Genomic DNA, 20,960 nt, shown 5'->3' with positions numbered 1-20,960 from the left:
TTATACAGGTGTGTGGGGTGCTAGTGTTGAAGGAGAGGGAAAACACTTTACTACAGTCAGCCTGTCACATAACTCTCTTCCGTTAGAAACATGGCCCCTCCCCTCCATCTCAGACACAAGATCTCCAAATTAATGATTCATGTTCAAGACTTTGAAAGCTGAGGGCTGGAAACTGAAGTGCAGTTTCAAACCCCACCTCTCCCCTCTTCCTTGTAACCCAAGAAGCAAAGATGAGTGAAGTGGTGAGCTGGGGGGCTGCAGCTCAAGGTGTGTGTATGGGGTAGCAATGCAAGAATCTATATTTAGACATTAAAGAAATCCAGGAAATTTTAAAAAGTTAAATCAGCTGCTGTTTTATTGTTCTCGAGTCCATACAGAGGCAGTCATCTTTAGGTGGGGGCTCCATTTTCCAAAGTGACACTCCATTCTCCCTCCCCACAGCACACACCCCCTTCCGGTTCCAGCTTCAAAAGTTCCCTGCCTTGGCTGCAACTATGGAAACGAAGAGATAGGGAGATATGAGATAGGGAGTCAGTCTGGAATGAAGAGGTATATGTACCTGCTAGCAAGGTGGCCCAGAAGCCTGATTCTAGAAGTCTTAAAAGCACCCCAGCACTACTACTGTACGCCCTTCTGGCACCTGCGTTCTGTGGAGCTCAACTTCTTGGGGAAGGGAGTTCTTCCCAAGGGCTACTGCAGTAAGAAAACAAGAGCACAGGAAGAGGTGTGCCACCATTTAACTATCTCATTTGCATTCTCCACCCTTCACTTAGGAGCCTCATTCTATTCTTCCTTCGAGATCTGGGAGCATCGGAGAAATACTGGGGGTGGGGTGGGGATGGAGACAACATCAAGGGAATGGTGGTGGGGGTTGTCAAAAGGGAAAGATAAATTGGGTGACTGGATCAGTACCCAGCCAGGAATGCAAAAGGGACCAGCAGCTGAGGGTTAACAGGACCGCCTCTCACTCCGCCCCCCAAGACATGCCCACTAGCAGAGGCTTAGCGGATGAAAATAAGGGTGGAGCGGCAGGAGGCTGTATCAGATTTTTCCATTTTCAGAATCCTGGTTTGGTTGCAGGTTTGTGCCAGGAGTGAAGGCTGCTGGGAGGGGTGGCTGGAGGAGGGAGGTGGAGTTCAGTGACTCACCAGATGAGTCAGATTCTGTTAAAAGCACAGAGGCCAAGGGCCTCCCCATCCCCCATTCCTCTCAGCTAGTTTCCCTTCTTCCCTACCACGCCCCACCCACCCACATGGCATACGAAGGCGGTGGCATGAACAAAGTCTATATGGGGGTATCACAATAAATATTTTGCTAAGTATAGGGGGCAAAATACCCTGTGTTGCAGATAGGGTATTTTCAAAATAAGTGCCTGCATGACTCACAAAATCTGCAGTTGAAAGGCATGGAGGGAGAGAATTAGGGGGAAAAAAAATCTGTTATATGTGATTCCAGGCCAGGATAGGGGCTTCGAATACTGTCTTACCTGTGGTTATATCTGGGGGCACACTGGCGAAAGGAGGGCACAGTGTCCAAAGGTGTAACAGACAATTCTAAGTGCTCCTTCTCTAGGAAAGATAAAAACGTGCCTGGAGCCCTGGGTTAGGAGAGAGAATGGCACATGTGGGCTTTATGCCATTCAGAACTCGTTCGTTTGGTCTCAGTATAACTCCCCTAACATACCAAATGAAGTCACTGCTGATTTTTGTCTTGTCTGACCCAACAGAACAGTTCCTTTCTAGGCCCTGAACAGTGTTAACCACCACTCCCTTTTCAAAAAAAATTTGAGCTTTAAAAATATATGCTTTTAAAATTATCTTTTCATTTTGTTGATAAAAGTATTATTAGGGGAAAACATTTCACTACATCTTCTCTCAACAAAACTAACATGGCTTAAGGGGTTACTTTGCAGGCCCGTCCTATTGTACCCTTGCTCCTTTGGCAGTGGGGTGGAAAAACTGGAGGGGTTAGCATGGGCTTAAAGCGGGGGGTGGGGTATAAAAAGCCTGAAAATCTCTCCCTCTCATTACCTCACTAGGTACCCTAGATGCCCTTGATTAAAAGACTAAGTGCACTTATTTATGCCTCATCTAGGGTTATGGGTTTTTCTCCCCCCTTTACCCACACACACTTATGCCCTACGGGACTTCTGCTCGCTCTGAATCAATGTCAATAGTGCCCCTTCCCCTTCTCCCCTGGACAATAATTATATGGGCTTGTCTTGTCCACCCCTTCTCTGAAAACACCACAAACCAACTCGTCTGTCTTAATTTCCCAAGAACGTTTCCTGCGCTCCTCTTACCCCACTCAACCCCCTCAGAGAATACAGCAAACTTCACTTTTTCCCTGTAAAAAAATACCTTTTGTCTCAAGATCCATCATCCTTAGGCCTTTTTCCCCTTTTCAAATGCCTCAATAAAGAATTCTTTTCAAATTAAAATAATTACTTAATAACCTACAGGGTCTAAAGCCCAGTAGTACTATTCTCATCCCTAAGCCAGTCCCCAGAATTTCAACTTTTCCTTAGAAAGAAGAATTGGGATTAATTTATAAAAACAAGCATCATACAAGGTTTCTGTTTTTGTTCATTTGTCCTCAACTATTAAAAAATAAAAAGTATCAACTAGAATCTAATAACAGATCAAATCCAAACACAGCAGTCCAGAGGAAAAATAAAACCTCCCAGGTTTTTCTGGGATACCCCCTGATATGTTTGCATTCATATTGGTCCAAGCCAGTCACCTGTGCCACCAAGGCCTACGGGAAAGCAGGTCCACTCTGCAACCTCAAGGTGTGAGCTTGAGCCACCTGTTGTTTGCATGTTTGCTGGGGGGGCTGGAGGTGGAAGTCTCACTAGTGTTATCTACAGAATGGGGCCCAGACTAGGTAAGGGTCTCACGTTGAGCACAAAGTTTAAGGAGTGCCCACTCAGTAGTCAAGATAAATGCATTATCTTAAATATTACAGTTCACAGGAGAAGGCTCTGGGAAGAGTGGGAGGAAAATGTGGAAGAGAACTCAGTCATGAGACCAGGTTACTGGTCAGACAAGAGACTAGAGGGGCCCTCAAGATTATCCTTCAGATAGGACCTGAACTCACCTCCACCAAACCTGTGAGATCAAAAGGGCAGCACTGACCTAAGGGCAAAGATCAGAGGGGACCGAGGAAGGAGGGGGACTAGAAATGGGGACCGAGGAGGAAGGAGTGGGACTAGGTGAAGGATTACAGTGGTTGAGTTGACTCCGAATGCGTATTAGTCACTGTAAAACTATGATCTGCTCTGAGAACCTTCACCTAATTCACACTAGGTTGGGGAGAGTGTAGGGAAAAAAACAAGACAACAAAAGTAGAATACCAGAATTCTAAAAGAAGGATTATACTCTCTCTATACTTGGCTTCATTCCGCTTCACTTTCCTCACAATATCGCAGTTCTGTTGGATCCGGTCTTTATTTAAATTTTTGCTATTTTGTTCACCATTGTTTCCCCATATGTTTACAATATTTTATTAAAATGTGTTTTATCTTGACTCATGAGCTTTTGGGGCACCTTTTTAAATTTTGCACCTGAGGTGAGCCTTAGTCTCAGCCTTACCCAGAATATATATCTGCTGCCCCTCCTCCCTTGGTTATTTCCTTTGATTTCACTGCAGCCTTAAAACTAAACTAGTTTCAAGTAAAAGCCCAAGGTTTCATAGCCATAGGAAATGATTACATGGACAACTATCAGATCTGGAAAGAGACATTCAAGTGTGTGGAGGACAAGCATCCAGGACGTCCAGTCTTGGCTGCAAGTGGGATAAAAACTAAATTGGCAAAAGGGGCAGCTACAGACAGGAATAAGCCCCCCTACTCTGCCCCGACTCCGGTCTGGCTTAGGTCATCTGTGGGGGGATTACATTCCAGGGGATGAGTTATGACTACATGCCTCAAGGGAAATCCACATACAGAGAAAAAGCCCCAGTCACACTCTGGACCCTTAAGTACACTTATTCCTCGTCTTTGCATGCACCCAGGAGTGTATACAATTGCATAGTTGATTTTATTTTTCCAGAAAAAAACATAAAGAAAAAGGAAAATTGGCCCAGGATAGGTCCTCTGGTTTAAAGCTCTTATAATCGGCTCTGGTCAGAGCATAAGCTTTCCAGACTTGTGCTTTGTGCAAAATGCAAAGGAGCTCCCTCCACGTGTCCACATCCTCACTCCCACCCCGTGAAGCGAAGGGTTGGGTCAAGGAAAGGGAGAAATCCAAAGACAGATCGGCTCATTCGGAGTAATCTGTGGTCTGTGGTTATAGTTCACTAAAATATATTTCTCTAACTACCTGTTTATAAATTGTCCCTAACCCAACCCTGTGTTTCAACATCAGTCCTAATATAAAAAATATCTCTTCTTACAAAGTATGTATTATTTTAATAAACCACAGATTAAGGTCAGCTATGGCTTAACAAAAGAAGTCGGGATGTTAAGTTCATTCTCCAAAAGTAGAGAGGAAGGAGAAACGATTACTTAAATAGGGCAAATGGGCAGGTGTTAGGTTCTTGTTTTGTTTTTTGCTTGGGGTGTCTTTTTCTTTACCTTTAAAAAATTAGCCCACAAAATAAGTTGTTTTCTACAGAAAAGCAATAGCAGCAGAAGATGGTAGTGCTCTATTTAGTTTTTTGGTTTGGTTTGAAACAGTCTGGCCAAATGTCTGCCCTTTCCCCACCCCTCCGCAGGCGCAGTTATACCCCCAATACATGTTATTGCTAAGCAGTTTAACACAAAGGGGCAGGGGGATCACCTCTACACTAGTTCACCTGGAGAAAATTCAGCTCACGCAGCTGGTCTTTTCCTCATTCCCTTCCCTTCCCTTCCCTAGAGGGAACTTCTCCCTTTCATAAAATAAAATTTTACAAAACAACAACCTTCTTAAGTTAGCTGAACTCAGCCCTTACAAAGGATAAGGAAAAGATAGGCATCAGTCTCCTCTCAAACCACAACACATGACAGGTGGCTTATAAGGAAATAAAGCTTGAGAGGAAAAGGATTCCCCTTCGAAGTTCTTTTCTTGCCCAACTGAGATTTAAATGAACCCCATCCCCTAACAACCACCCACGAGTGGAGAGACATTGCTGCGGCCTTTCGTAATCCTCCAGGAGGAAGACACTCAACCCTCATTTCTACCATCATTCAGATCAATAGCTAATTCGTCTCATCTCCCAGATTCCCCCAGCTCCCCACCTCCACCACATGTGCTTTTTTCCAACCTATCAGAACTTTGGTCTATTATTTCTTTATTGACTGAGAATCTTTTTTGCCTGTTATTAGGCCCACCTCCCACCCCAAACGTGGTGGGAGTTCCTGGGATAGGACTCAAAGTGTTATGAGACAAAACCATCATCTTTCCCCTTGTACTTCCCCCATGCCATCAAGTCCAGCTCTGCCAAGAATAGTACAGCCCTTGAGGTACCGTTCAGCCCTGCCTTGCTCTCGCCAGCCTGGCAGCAGCGCTCCTGCGCATACAAACACTTAAAAAGTCTCCAGCCAGGCTCCCTCAAACATCATTGTTTTCCCCATCAACATGGGGGCTTGGGTCTTGATGAGCCAATTTGTTAAGCTTATCTTTCTTTGTTTAGCCCCTTTGCCCTCCAAGGTGCCACGTGTTCAGAACCTGTGCACCAGCAATTCCCCACTTGGTTCACGTTCCCGCCGCCTCAGTTCTTCCCTGTAACAGCAGGAACAGAAGTTATTTGTCTCAGGGTGTCCATAGAAGCTGCAGTTAGGTTGTTTGCATTTGGTCTGGGTTGGGGGAAGCCCCCTGGGACCTCCAGCCCATCCATCGGGTTCAGGGGGCTCTCTATAGCCGTTGCTATAGGAATCAGCCACTCGGAAGGGAGGAGGTAGCAATGCACCCCTGTGAACGCCATCCTTGGTATGACTGCCTGGCTCCAGAGAAGGGCTGCTGTCCTGATGTGGGTAGGGCCGCACAGGGGGGTATTGTCTGGGGAAGGTGGCATATGGTGGTAGGCCTCCGCCACACGGACCCCCTGCCAGCTGCCTCCGGGGTTCTTGGCAGTGGACTCCACCCCCTGAAGGCCGAGGAATAGTAAACCCCCCAGGATAGCCAGTAGAGAAAGCCATTGCCTTGGACTCCGCTGGGGGGCTCGGCACCAGCTCCTCCCCACCATCTGGCTCTGGCTTTTTGGCTGGAGGAGGCCCACTCCCTACTCCTCCATTCATGATCTTCCTCTCTGCATCCTTCTGCTTCTGCTCTGCCAGGAATCTCTCCTCAGCATCAGAAAGGTACCGCTGGATCATCTCTTCCTGGTACTGGTGGCGGTGACCCATCTTCAGGGTTCCGACGAAAATGAACTTCCCTTCCCCTTGCATTGCAGTCCTCATAATGCTCAGACTCTGCATCACCTCCTGGCTATACTTGCTCCCTCCATTACCAACAGATTCAGGCACGGGCTTTTCAGACACAGGCCCATCCCCAGCTGCCTCCTCCTTGCCACATTTCCAGCTCTTCAGTGAGTTTTTCTTCTTCTTCTCCAGCGTTTCAGTGCCACTACTCACCCCAGATCCAGTTCCCAAGCCTGCAGGCTTAGAACCCTTGCTGTGCATCAGGCCACCCATGTTCTTCTTGAGCTTGCTGCCCAAGGTTTTGCCAAAGCTGCCCAACTTGTTAGCCACAGAATCTGCTCTCTTCTTGTCTTTCTCCCGATCTCGTTTTGACTTGTCCTTCCGCCTGTTGCCCTCATTGCTGGTAGAACTGCTGCCAACTGACTCCTTGTCTGACTCCCCAGACTCGGGCGTAGATCGAGGCTCATCTCCAGCTGAGGCAGTAGGGGACTCAGGCTGGGCCAGGGGAGCCTGGGGGAGACAAGAATGGTGTTGGCAGTTAACCAATTGGTCTGAATCGAGGGGACCCCCATCAACCTACCTAACGTACCTATCTGGCTCAGGGGGTTCCCTACAGCCACCGCTACAGGGATCAGCCATGTAGAAGAGAGGCATTAACACTCCTTTGAACTTCAACCTGGAGAGTCTGCCTAGCTCAAGAGGAGGACTGCTGTCGTGATGGGGAAGGGGGGGTACCTGGTCCATTCCCATCTCCAGTCACCTCTCAGGCCAGCCAAGCAAAAATGTGTCTTAGAGCTACATTTCCTTTCACCCGAGGTAGCCTGATTTCCTTTGGGAATAAGGTGGTAACACGATCAAGCCTGGCCACTCTTCTAGAGTAATGAGCAACCACTGTGGCCTCTGGGTGAGGGCGAGACACTTCCACACACAGTCTGGAATATATTTTGTCATCGATGTCTGTGCCAAAGTCTAGCCATTCTCCATTCCTCAGCTTGCAAGCTTTCAGCCAGGGGCCCAGCAATTTGCCTTGCTCTTTTACTCCTGTTCCACACATAATAACGTGGTCCTGGGAGCCCCTCTGCACGATACAGAGGTCAAACTACAGAGAGCTTAGGACAACGTAAGGATGACACCGTATTCATCAAAAAGTCCAGACAACTTTCCCTATAGAATATTTTAGCATCAGAAAGTACAGCCTGGTTGGAGAAAAAATGAAAATGGAGGGGACTAAAAGGAATAAGGGGCAGGAGAAAAGGCATCCCTTACAACTTACCTGATACCTTCCAGTTATGCCTAACCTTGAATTATAAGACTAAGACACACACACACACTCCCTCTCTCACTGCCATTGACTGGATTCCGACTTATGGTGACCCTAAAAGACAGGGTAGAACTGCCCCTATGGGTTTCAGAGGCTGTAACTCTTTACAGCAGTAGAAAGTTTTCATCTTTCTTCCAAGTGGTGGCTGGTGGCTCTGAACTGCTGACCTTGAGGCTAATAGCCCAACATGTACCTAACTACAGCACTAGGGCACCACTTAGCCCATATACAGAAAGAGGTCTCCTAGTTCTTTCTGTCACTGACATTGCAGGTCATCACCACAGGGATGGCAGTGAAGTCTACCTGTGCATCAGAAGACACTGGGATCCACTTCACATTCATGTAGCTATGCAGCAGGTGCAATTTGATTTCTAGGGATAGAATTACACTGTGAAAGGAGAAAAAAAAAACTTACTATAACTTCTAAAATGCAAAGCAGTATGATTCAGTTAAGAGGTAGGGTGCAATGCAAGTGGTTACGTAGCTGGGACTCATCCTAGGAATGGGTTTAAATTACAGTTCCATTAACCGCTCGCTGTATGACCTTGAGCAAGTCATCTTGATGTCCCTGAAACACCACTGGGGTTGATAACAGGGATGGAGAATCCTATTTACCCTGCAAGGCTGTTATGAAGATTGACATACAGTTGCTATAAAATAGGAAATACTTACTAAACAGAATATATTGCTAAATTACTATTATTTAGTAATAACTTACAAAATAAATTACTAGTTATTACCATAAATATTATATAGAAGAATCATTTGCTAATCAAATGAGGGCTTACTTTTTTTTTTTTTGAGGGCTTACTTTTAAAAGTCATAAATTCTAGATTTTTAAAGCAAACTCTCTCAGCCGGGTCCCAGCTGCAGGACCCCAAAGGAGAAGGGAGGTATTCAGTAAGGGGAGAGTTGGTGTTCATATGTCTTCCCTAGGGAAATTGTGGAGGGGGGCGGGCCGTCTTTCTAGTCAAATGCCAAAAAAGAAAAAAAATCAGCAGATCGTTTTGGTCAGCTATTTAAATCCCTTCTCACTTGGGAGTGGAAGTGTGAGCTGATAATCTTTCTTAGTTTTCTGATCACGGTGACAGGGATTCTGGAATATATAAGGGCAGGAACACTCTTCCTACTTAAGAGTGAGTCAAGTTACTAGTTTTTCTTTCTCCTTCAGGGAGAAAGAACAGCTGCCCAGTGTAATTCACTTGGCCTTGCTCAACCGCTGTCTCCCTCCTCTCCATCTTCCCAAAGCAGAGCTAGGACGTGACAGTCTTGCCTCTGAGCTGGAGCGCATCCCCAGCAGACAGATGCTGTACGTGGAAGTAATTCCAGCTGCCCAGTAAGCAAAAAGGCTCGGTCTGCCTCACCTGGCTAATCGGACATTGTCACTGTCATCTTTGCCCCATTCCCAGCCCTTTCCAGGATCCACAGCAAAGTGCAAGGGCAACAGTTTATGCTCTGAATCTATAAGTGGGATCACAGCTGGGGAGGAAAAAAAGAACATGTCACCAAAGAGTTGCCTCCAGGAGGGAGGAAGGCCACTGAACACAGACAGACTACTACGCTAAGGAGGAAGCAAAAATTATACCAAGGGTCAAGACTCCAGTCACTTCTCAATTCTTACATCTGAATTATTCCTGGCATTAAAAACCAATCCACCATGTAGCACCAGCCAGTAATTCCCACAACTTTCCACCCACTAGTCAAATAACAGTGATGTTCTTGCCAATTAATGTGTACTCAGGGAATTCGTCATTCTAAGATGAATGCAGCAAAGCATCATTTGGCAAGCCCTTTGATTCTAATACATCAGCCTTTTATTCTAGAAGAGAAAGAAGGGACATTAGGCTACCATGTTTTCCCCCCAAACTTTTAACAATCTTGGTAGCAAAGTAGGGATGAGGTTGTGCAACATGAAGGGTGTCATCCATTTCACTGAGTTGTGCATGTAGCAACTGTTGAATTTGCAAAGGTTTTCTTGTGCATATTTTGAACCACAGTGAAGAGAGAGCAGGAAAGCCAACCCAGTATGTCTCACAGCTTAGTAAAATGGTACCAACATGCACCGTCTAGGCCTACATGCCACCTCATTCTTCCCTCCTACATTATCTCGTTTCAATTTTTTCCAAGTGAAAATAAAGCAGACCGAAAGACCCCAGACACACAGACACGGATTCAGCACCTTGTTGCTGCGAGTTCTCCTTCTGCTCCATGGACACAAGTGCAGAAAAGTGGGCCTGATCGTAGGCAAGCACCAGAGGAGAGCGGTGACACTGGTTGGCTGGAACCTCCAAGGGCAGGTAGATCCCACCAAAGGGAATGGGGGCAAAGGCTGCAGAAAACCATGAAGATTATCAATACGGCCATGCCTCTTGCCAAGTCGACAGTCTCTCCACCCAACCCTGCCAATTAAGTCTCCCTTTCATTGCAGTCCCTGTTTTAATCATTCTTTCCCAAGAAGCCTTGTCAGCCAGCCCCGACTGCTGTATTCTGAGTCATTCGAGAACCAGGCATTGCTCTAATTTAGATTTTGCTCGTTTCTAAAGGTCTAGTCCATACCCGTAGAGCTCCTTTCCTGCAGTCCTCCCGGTCTTTAGCCCAAGGCTCTGAAAGCAGCAGGTGAAGACTGACCCGACTCACCTTCCCCCCCAGAGTCCCTCAGCATGGTGTCTGCCACGACAACAATTGGCCTCCTGAGCACGTGGGCAAGGACAAAGACATGGAACTCCTCCAGGCTCTCATACACAGGCTCTTCTGAACTCTCCACCCTAGAGGACAGGAAGAAAAATGGCAGAAAGGTACAGACAGCGGGCGAGGGAAGAAATACAAAACTAGAGACTCCTGAAGGCCAATGTGCGATTTAGTTAGAGAAATTGGGTCATTTATCCTGCAGTTTACCAACTCTGGACAGCATACAAGTTTAATGTCTTAGTATAGTCCTAGAGAAACCTTAGCCCAGCACACAAAACATGGTCTGCCAGTCTCACCTATCACTTTGTATGATGCAAATACAACGCTGGACTACTTATAATTCCTAGAACACACATTTCTGTGCTTGTCTTTGGCTCCTCTTCTTCCTTTTAACAGCTTTTTAGCACAGAGCTTTCTAGATGCTCCCATAGCCCAGGGAGGACTTAGGGGAAATTATTTCCTGTTCCTCCACTTAGCCCTACTTACCCTCCACAGTTAGCTCCATTGGTGCCCAGATGCATACGGGGTTCACTTGAGGCAAGTTTGATCAGCTCATTCCATTCTTTCTGCCATTCATCCTCTGTGTATACCAGCCCAGACTGTATGAAAGACAGACAGGGACACAATGCAATGAGAAGGCCGATGGAGGCCCAACAGTAATACCTATTCTATGTCAGGTTGTCCCACTGCTAATTTTAGTATTTGTCTTATAATGTATATTACAAAGTCTAAGGTCTTCTCCCCTTGCCAGTTAAAATGCACAAAGTAATACTCTAGGATCTCATTCATACTTGTTTGCATTTTTCCATTCTTTCCCAACCCACTGCAATCTGGCGTCTGTCTCTGTGCTCCATCACGCTACCCTACCCTCGCCCCCATAAATATTGGTTTTGTTGGGGATTTTAGAGTGGTTACACCTGGGCAATCTCATTTATTTCCATGACCTAGCCTACTACCATATATATGTTCATGACCAAACTTCCCTTTCTAGTGATCCAGACTTTCCTCTACGTTTCTGTATTCACATGTCCAGCTACCTACTGAAAACTGCCACCTACCTATCGCTACCTCAAAACATACAGAGGAGTCAAAATAGAACGATCTCTTCTAAAACCCACTCCTTCCTGTACTTTGATGTTAGTGAATAGCACCAACTACACACCTAGATACACCCAGGTAGAAACAAGAGTGTTAGCTAAGATTTTCCCCCCTCCTTATTTCTACCCAACATTTGCACCCCTTCATTCAACAAATACTAAACACAAATTACTGCAATGAACTCTGTAAATGGCTTTACCACCACTGGTTCCACACTCTTCTGATCCATTTTCTTTAATGATCCCATAAAGATGTCCCTAAAATTAAAATCTGATGTTTGTTCTGTGACTAAAAATTCTCTAATCCGCACTACTGGTTACATTTATATCAAATGCCTTAAAGGTGGCAAATACAGCTTACTTCCTAACCCCATCTACCTCTCTAGTCTGCTAGCTAACTAAATTAGCCAAAGCTCTTTGAATTGCTGTTTTATTTCTTGAGTTTTTGACTAGATTGTTTCTTCTGCCTAGAGCAGCCAATTCCCTACCCACCTAAAAAATAAGTTTTATTTTTACCTCTTAGGATTGTACTCAGGTATAGTCTCCTTCAGAAGCTTTTCTTAAGTCTCCCAGCTGGAGCCCTCCATCTCCAACTGCTGCTAGACAGACGTCTATCAAAAACTCATGCATGTTACACTTGTTACCATTATGTATTTGCATAGCATCCCCTCAGTGCTGTGAGGTACACTTGAGTTGTTAGTTGCCCTTGAACTGATTCCAACTCACATGACTCAAAGTGTGTACAGCAGGACTGCACAACACTGAGTTTTCAATTTCAAGTCTGTGACCTTTTGGAAGCATATCACCGGGCCTTACTGCCAAGGTGCCTATGGCTGGGTTTGAACCAACAACTTACTGGCTAGTGGTCATGATAAAGGCAAAGGACTTACACTGAAAACTTGAGGGGTCATGTTTCAACTGTTAAAGTTAGCTGATGTTAAAGAGCTGCTTTGGGTACACTTTAATAATTAAAACAACTTTTAAAACTATCAGTTTATAAAATGCTATTCCAAATATTTAAAAATTAAATAAAGGTTATATACGTTATAGTAGATGGCTTCAAAATTTCCTAGGAACACTCCATTATCTTTTAATTTTTGTATGTGGGGTACTGCAGCCACTGATAGATAAATCCAGGCAAACTCTGTGCCCCTCTCAGCTTGGCTTCCTGTTTTTATACACATAACCACTAGGTGGCACCAGTTTAGTCTGAAAATGGCCCTCGCCAGGCTTTCATCTATTTCAACACAAGGCCTTTGAAATCAAAGGCAATTTAGTTTGGTGTTTGGTACTGGCTCAAAACTCCCAGTTCATCAAGAGCAAAAGACTGATCCTTCCCTACCCACTATTCTATGTGCATGTATTTCCCTTGGGGACTTTGAGAGAGATAGGCTGGATGACAAGGGATGGCTATTTTTTGGTCTCCTGGCTAAATACCAGGGTGATCACATCCCCTCTTTAAATAATAACTACAATGGCGTTAGTAGCTAGAATTGGGCATGCCTATTTTTTGAATGTTGTGATCCTGTCTACCTAATAGCTAGCCCTTGGCCTTCTCTTACCTCTGAGGTCTCAACTTAGGTTCTGGTATGAATTCAACAGTGAAGAAAAGAAGGCAGCGCCAACTACTGGTTTGCTTTGGCTTAAAGCTCTAGGCTGGTTCTAGCGCAGACAAAAGCAGCTTGCCTCAGGATCTGTCCCGCTCACCAGGGAGCCGAGCCACACTGGGGGTGGGTGGTCACAAAGAATGCAATTTACTTGGTCTTCCCCTTGTAATTTTATTTCTCTCGGGAATCTTCTGGGAAAGATTGGCTTGATCAAGGGCAGTACTCTGATCTTATTAGCATCCTTCTTTAAACAACTGGGCTCTTTGTTTTAGAGAAAAGACCTACCACCATTCTATTTACATAGCTTAAATCTTTCAGGTATTAACTTTTCCTAACTAAAACAAACAATTCTTAGTTCTATATTATGGCCAGTTATAGGAGAGCAACTAAAGGAGAAAAGATAAAGAAGGAAAGCTTCCCAGAGATTTTCTCAGATTTCGTGAGAGCCACCAGATTGACTCGTGAGGGAAAGGCAGAAACACAAACAGTGAGGAAACAAGGAGCCTCATTAGCTCCATGGGAGCCTTGGTGGCACAGTCGGGTAAGTGCTGGGCTGCTAACCCCAGGGACTCTCTCTGGTTCAAACCCACGAGCTGCTCTGTGGGAGAAGAGATGAGGCTATCTGTTCCTGTAAAGCTGTACAGCCTCGGAAACTACCTAGAGTTGCTGTGAGTGGGGATCGACTCAGTGCAATGAGGATGATCTCTATGTAAGGTATTAAGTCATAATTAAAGGGCAGGGACTAGTAAACTCATCCTGCTAGGGGCCCGGCAGTGGTGCTTCAGGTGCTTCAACGCTCTCCTCTGCTCTTATAGCAGAAAAGATTATACGCAAAAACCAACTCCAAATCAAACACCAGTGCACTGAGTTGATTCCAGCACACAGGGGCCCTATCTATACAGGATTTGATCGTTCTTCCACAGAATAGCTGGTGGGTTTGAACCACCAAACTTGTGGTTAGCAGTCCAATGCTTACCTAACACCACCAGCAGAGCTCCGTACATTTATAAACCTACAGCTCTGGTTGTGTTCTGATATTTGTCACAACAACAACTGGTGGGCCATTGTTTGCCTAACCATGAAAAGCACACCGATCCGTTATTTTCTTATCCAGGCGCCGCCTCATCATTTGCTAAGTCCTTGAGAAGTGCCATTCAAACTCAGTTTAACAGGTGCACACTTAAACATTTTCAGACAAATTAAAAACTCGATACATGAAAAACACTGAAAAAATTTAAGCACTTATAGTTCTAAGGATGTAAACATTGTTAAGTCCTTAAAATTTGGTCTATATTATAAGCAAAATAACAACAACAAAAAACACCCAGTAAAGCAAAGGTCGAATGGAACGGCCATATTTTCGTTGACAGAGGAGCCATAGGCCTCTGGAGCACAATGCTCCACAGCTCCTAGGTGGGGCTCAGCTCCCCCCACCAGGGCTCAGACACAGCAGAGGGCCCTGAGCTACCCTGTCGCATGAGCTGCATTTCCCGTGTCTGCGAGGACAGTAACACTGACCTAGCACCCACAGACATTTCCTATGCCTCTGCACCCAGGCATTTCTCCTAGGTAGCTTTAACCCTGAGAAACAAGGTGCCCGACCCAAGCTCCCCGACCTCTTTATTCTGTTGTGTTTGCTGCCATCTCCAGCGCCGTTTCAAGGCTTCCTTTTCCACTCCCTTTTCCATCAGTGCATACAAAGCTTTCCGGAGCATCAAGTCCCGATCATGGAAGCCCCACATCCCTGTGACAAGAAAGCAAGGTGGTGACCCAGAGAGCAAGACACAGCACTGTGACTCAGTTACTCAATTCCACTTGTTCATTATGATACACAGATCCCGCCTGAAGGAAAACTAGCTGCGGCCAGGTTCAATGAACCCCCTGCTGTAGCTGAGAAAAGACCAGATTTAACCAGGAAAGGGAAGATGTTACTACTCAGGCAGTTTAGACTTCGGGCACTTTGGGGTGGGTGGAGGAGGGATGCCACATTCCAAGCCCTGACAGGAAGTCCTTGATCCTCAAGGAAGTCTGGCAAACTAAAATACAAAGTGGTAGCTGATAAGATGGGTCTCACACATTAAAATCAGTATCAAGACCATGAGGGGTGTTGGAAAATAAAGGACTTTTAAAAAGCTGAGGCAAATAGTGTTGTAAATAAACCTTATACGTATATACTTGTGTATAAGACAAGTTTTTCAGCACATTTTTAATGGTTTTTGTGGTAAAATTAGATGCCTTGGCTGATGTTCAGGTCGGCTTACACTCGAGCATATACGGTAATTTGAAATAAAGCTTACAAATGATGGCTGAAAACACCTTTTATACACACCAAAGGAATAAATATTAAGCATGAAAAATAAAACCTCATCACCTAAGGTCAAGGTTTACTTGAGTCTCACAAATGAGGTCTGACTCCTCATTGTCCTTCCCACAGGAAAATAAAGGACAGCTTCCGAGACTCACCAAGGGAGGCTGCGTGCAGAAGGCAGTTCCCATCTCCAGTGGTTGCCAAAGGAAGCAGCCTCTGACAGGTGGGGTCCACACTCACCCACCAGTTCAAACGCCCTGCAGGAACATGACAGTGGAGGAAAGGAGAGGAACAGATTAGTCACACGTTCCTACTTCTAACACAGACTCTAGGAAGCCCACCTAGATTGTACCCATTCATATAATTACACAATTCGGAGTGCTCAATTCCTCTTTATATCTTCTTCATCCTAGTCAGTAAGAACTTGGTGAGCACGATGGGTTAGACTGGTGGTTCTCAGGGAGGTATAATTTTGTTTTCCCCTCCCCCTTAGGGACATTTGGCAATGTCTGAATGTTGTCACAATGCAGGGAGTGGAGGAGAGGTAGTGCTGGCAGCTAGTGGTTGGAGGCTAAGGATGGCGCTAAACATGATATAACACACCAGACAGCACCAACACAAGCATTATCCAGTCCAAATGTCACTAGTACTGAGGCTGAGAAACCCTAAGTTATAAGGTCAAATCCTGTGTAGTCTCTTTGGCTTGACTCTACCTCCTTCACTGTGGTCAGAAGACCAGTTAATATTGTAGCAATAAAACTCAGCATTAGTAACAGAAAAACAACTTAAAGCATGTGTTCATTACCATTTGGGGAGATCATCTCCATATACATCAGTAGGCATATGGTGTGACTTTACAAACGAACAATGAAACAGTACATAAAACATGAGTGTCACTTCTGTGTACTCATCCCATGATTGCCAATTCAGTTCTTACACAAAGAAAATATTTTATGAGTGATGCTTAAAAATGACAGTTTTCTTTAACAAAATGTTTATGGAAAGACAAAATGGTTTACAATCTTACAAGCCAGGTAACTTGCTAAATCTTTTAAAAATTAAAAATGAGCACAAATTTTTTTTCCTAATCCAAACAGTACAGAAGGGTACAAAATGAAAAGTAAAATCTTTCCTTTCATGCCCCACCTCCAATATCTAGTTCTTCTCCATTGTGAGTTTTCTAATACCTGACTCACTTCCCCACAGCAGCTCTGGTGGCATAGCGGCTACAAGTTAGGCGGCTAACCACAAGGTCAGCAATTCCAACCCACCAGCCGCTCAGGGAGAAAGATGAGGCAGTCTGCCCCTGTCCCGTGCTGCGGTCTCGGGACCCCCGGGGCAGTCCCACCCTGTCTACAGGCTCGCTAGGAGTTGGAACGGACTTGAAGGCAGTGAATCTGAGAGAGGTTTCCCCGACCGTTCAGCTGCCTCACCTCAACACATAAACTCATTTAAAAATAATTTAAGGCAGGAACATTTGTAAAGGTAAATAACTCATTTGTCAAAGGCTCGTATAAATAAATGTGACATTTCGATTGATCACCACTGTGCCTCAGTATAGCACTGCTCCTTTCTTTTACAATGGGGTTCCAGAGCCAATTACAAATAGCGTGTCCTTTTTCCTGTGTTGATTTTCAGTATCTGTAGGCTTTTCACATGTATATCTAGTCTCTCTCCATCAGACAGGAATTTTCCAGAGGGAAGTGTCTTACCTATTTCCTTTCTTTAACTTCAAAATGAGCCTAGCTCAGTACATGTTTATTTGTCTGACTGCTGACTGGGACTCTGTCATCAGAACACACACTTAGACCAGGCGCTGCTGTCCCAGCTCAGCCGCTCCAGCGCTCCCTCCTGGTGGAGGGTGGAGCCCAGGAAAGGACGCACTCACTGACCTGCCTGTTCCAAGGCCACGAGCATGGACTGTTCAATGAGGTCTCTCTCTATGAAGCTGCGGAAGTCTTCATTGTACACAGTGAGGTCTGGGAGCTGGAAGGCACAGATGGGCATTTCCAGGGGGTGCTCATTGCTCCCCCCACCCCCACCATTGGAGGAGACATGGGACCGAGCCAGGGAAACAATGCTGGAGCTGGCGTGGGAGATGCCCCTAGACAGGCGTTTTTCTGCAATGAGAAATTGAATCACCTTAGAACACACACAGCCCCGTTAGGGAACCCTCCACTTATATGGTGATGGTTACCCCTCGCCGGGAAAAACTGAAAACCTAACCGGCTACTGAATTTCAAAACCTTCTTTCTCAAGGCAAATACCAAGAGAAATACAGCAGGTGGCATTTTCTCAGGCACTCACATTAGCACCAAATGCTACACCTCTCTTCTTCTACCTTTGTCTGGAATATGTCTTCTTCCACTGCTGTTTACCAATATGATAGGACGCCCCTTCATTTAGCTGGGTCATTGATTGGAAGAAAGGAGCAGACTAGGGAAATGAGGTTTCACATATCTAGAGTTAATCAAATAATCTCTGAAATTTCTCAAGGTCTTGAGGAAATGTAGGAAAGCATTTTCACTTCACGTAAATTAATGACAAATGGTACACATTCAAGAACTTTCATACCTAACATTAATAGCATCTATGGGCACTCCTTACTATAACATTTCTTGACACCCCAAAGTCAGAGACTATATATTAGTGTAGTGTAAATATATAGCTTACTACAACTTCTCTGGATACCCATACTACATTTATAGATACATATGTCTCCAATTTATGATTTATTCAAGTCATAACTTGCTAAAAATGAAACTTCTGAATCAAAGAGTCTGTGTGCATTTAAAATTTTTGACAAAACAAATATTAACAAATTGCCCTCAGCAAGGTAGATGGTAACAGTCCTTTTAATGCCCCCTTGACATGCTCCTTAGCGCAACCATGTGGTGGTTGTCTTCCTTCCCCTATTTCTTTCACATTACCTGAAGAAGTCCTTCAGAAAGGCTACCACCACTCAAGGTGATCCACAGGGCTACGCAGGAGGGTGAGGAGAAATGGAATGATCTCCACAGGCCCCTGGACTCCATTTAGCAGCTCCCTCCCTTCCTATCCCATAGACCGAATGTCCCTTTGCTACCCCAATACCTTGAATGATGTCATCCTGCCGCTGAAGGGTGGGCCGGGGAGGTCGAGTAGCCTCTCTATCAGGAAAACCCTTTTCAGGGATCCTAGGACCACCACTCCCTTCACTAAAGGGTGGGGGCAGAGTCCCCGCATGGACTTGGCGTAGCTGCTCAAAATCACTGAGGGCTGCACTCACATCCCAATTCTTTCCTGGTCAGGAGATAAAGCAAAAGGTGAGTCGGATGCTTTGGCGAGTAGGGCACATAGGGAAACTGGAAAAGAAGCCTGAAGGTCATTCCAATCTATCAAAAATCGTACACTTCACCCTCCTTTCCTCTCCCTGCTGTCACTGTCTCCCCAACACTTCCATCCGCTGCACTTTACTAAACTGCTCCGTTGCTGGTTCAATGTGTAGGTATCTCTTAGGTAGACTTCATGAGGATGGACACTTTGTCTTTCTACTTGTCATCTATTGAGAAAACCACCTAGTACATTAAAGGTACTTGATAAATACTTGGTGAATTTATTGAATAAATAAAATGTCATACATAAACAGGAGGATTAAAAAGCATTCTTACACTACGTACTACCTTTGGTCTTCAGATATTCAGGTGGTATTATCTAAACTGGCAATTAACTGAGATGTGACTTTTCAAGGGTCATTTAAAAAGTCTCTCTGATGTGTGTCAGAGATGTGTGTCCAGAGGGTATACAGAGCTGGTTGTCATTACAACAATTGAGGTATTACAGCCAAGTGCGATCAACTGCTCTGCTCTACAGAATGAAATATACTTTGATCTTATTATCATAAGGTGTCCTTCCTTAATCTCTCAGGGCTCAAAGCAACAACAATCTAGGAGATTATTTAAGGAAAGAATAAGAGAAAACTCGTTTGAGGGAAAATAATCTACAAACGAAATAGCGAACTTTAAATTCATCTTGCTTAACTTGACAGCTAGCACTGGAAGCACTCCTAATATGTAATAGGTACTTGAGTGACCATCAAATTATGAAAACAAGGCCCCTCCTGTACTCACACAGTGGAATACAAATATTTGAATAAAATTTTAAACATTCTGATACCTTAATCATTGTCTTGATTTCATTTGTCATTATTTGAAAAATACTAAGCCACTTACTTATAAATGTTTGGAAAATCCAGGCACACTGTTACTAGAAAACACAACTGAAGCCAATACTGAAATTGAGTTTTAAAAATTGATCATATAATAATCAGAACTGAAAGCACCCTTAGACATCCACTAACCTAAAACCTCATTTGAGAGCAGTCTATCCTGCACACACGGGCTGCTGTGCGCCAGAACTGAGTAACAACAGCTGAAGTTTGGAGGGCTAAGTACCTTTCTTATTATCACTTAGTAATTGAAAAAATAATAAAAACTAAAATCTCATTTTACAAATTAATAAAATGAAGTAAAGTGATTTGCCCAAAGTCATAGTTAGATTGCTTTGGGGTTCTGCAGGATTCAAGCACTCCAGTTTCCTAACTCTGAGATCAGAGACGCAGATGGGCTTCAGGGCATCCTAAACCACCTGCAATTGTATACAAAATTTGGTGGTGTCTGTATTTTTCTAGGGAAAGGGCTGATAGCTATTAGAGGGCACTATGATTGCCCCCCAAAAGATTTAAAAATCACTACCCTACTGAACCCTGGTGGTTACACATTGGGCTGTTAACTACAAGGTCAGCAGTTCAAAACCACAAGCCACTCCTCGCAAGAACGATGAGGCTTTCCACTTCTGTATAAAATCACAGTCTTGGAAACCCACAGGGCAATTCTAGTCTGTCCTATAGGGGAACTGTGAGTCAGAATTAACTCCCTAGCAATGCGTTTGATTTTTTTTTTCACATTTATATTGTGTATATTTATACGCGTTGAATTTTTTTAATTGAGAAAAAGATCCTAAATTGTTAATTTGTCATATGAATTTATCAGTTGCTTGCTACCCTCAAATTATTCAGTAAATATGTACTTGTTAAAAAAAACCACCCCTTGCTGTTCTAACCATTTGCCACCACTGTGTCCTACCTCGAATCCACTTGAAAGAATCTCATGGAACAAATTCTGATCATTTTCATGATTACAATCTTCAATGGCTTATCACAACCTACTTAAAGCCTAGGCTCCTTTACCTGATATCTATGCTTTCTATGGCCTAGCCCCAATCTACTTTCTCATCTTTGTTCTGTGCCTCAGTTGCCTCATCAGTGCACATGGAGGTGATCGCAATAGCATCTCACAGTAGGCTATCATGAAGATTAAATGGAGTAGAAATCTGTGAAAAATGGAGACAATAATAACACCTCATAGGATTATTATAAAGGCTAAATGAGTGGAACGTCCTTACAATAGTGTGTGATATGAAGAAAGCCATACTTACGTGTTTACTGTTATTGCTGATGTTTTTCCTATAACTATATTGCTCCAGTTAAGTTGCACTAATCATCTAAGGCTGATGACTTTACTTCCAACTGGAGCAAGAGACAGCTCCCTTTCTGTCC

At 44.4% G+C, this 20,960-nt stretch overlaps 1 protein-coding gene across 2 annotated transcripts in view; it reads right to left on the bottom strand.

Moving 5' to 3' along the window:
• Positions 1-327: 327 nt before the first annotated feature.
• OTUD7B (OTU deubiquitinase 7B) overlaps positions 328-20,960 on the bottom strand; it is a 55,573-nt gene continuing 34,940 nt past the window's right edge. For both annotated transcript variants that reach the window (XM_004716572.3, XM_045295614.1), the window contains exons 3-12: positions 18,458-18,646; positions 17,257-17,484; positions 15,520-15,621; positions 14,673-14,800; positions 10,839-10,951; positions 10,302-10,429; positions 9,844-9,993; positions 9,029-9,143; positions 7,968-8,052; positions 328-6,853 (exon numbers count right to left, since the gene is read on the bottom strand). In XM_004716572.3, the coding sequence (XP_004716629.1) occupies positions 5,645-6,853; positions 7,968-8,052; positions 9,029-9,143; positions 9,844-9,993; positions 10,302-10,429; positions 10,839-10,951; positions 14,673-14,800; positions 15,520-15,621; positions 17,257-17,484; positions 18,458-18,646 (2,447 nt within the window). In that variant the 3' untranslated portion in view covers positions 328-5,644. The remainder of the gene's footprint in view (positions 6,854-7,967; positions 8,053-9,028; positions 9,144-9,843; positions 9,994-10,301; positions 10,430-10,838; positions 10,952-14,672; positions 14,801-15,519; positions 15,622-17,256; positions 17,485-18,457; positions 18,647-20,960) is intronic.

This window comes from Echinops telfairi, unplaced genomic scaffold, assembly GCF_000313985.2.
Source record: "Echinops telfairi isolate 266 unplaced genomic scaffold, ASM31398v2 ScPeMD7_5805;HRSCAF=6673, whole genome shotgun sequence".
In the NCBI taxonomy this organism is placed as follows: domain Eukaryota; kingdom Metazoa; phylum Chordata; class Mammalia; order Afrosoricida; family Tenrecidae; genus Echinops; species Echinops telfairi.
This window is presented reverse-complemented; position numbering and strand designations above follow the sequence as displayed.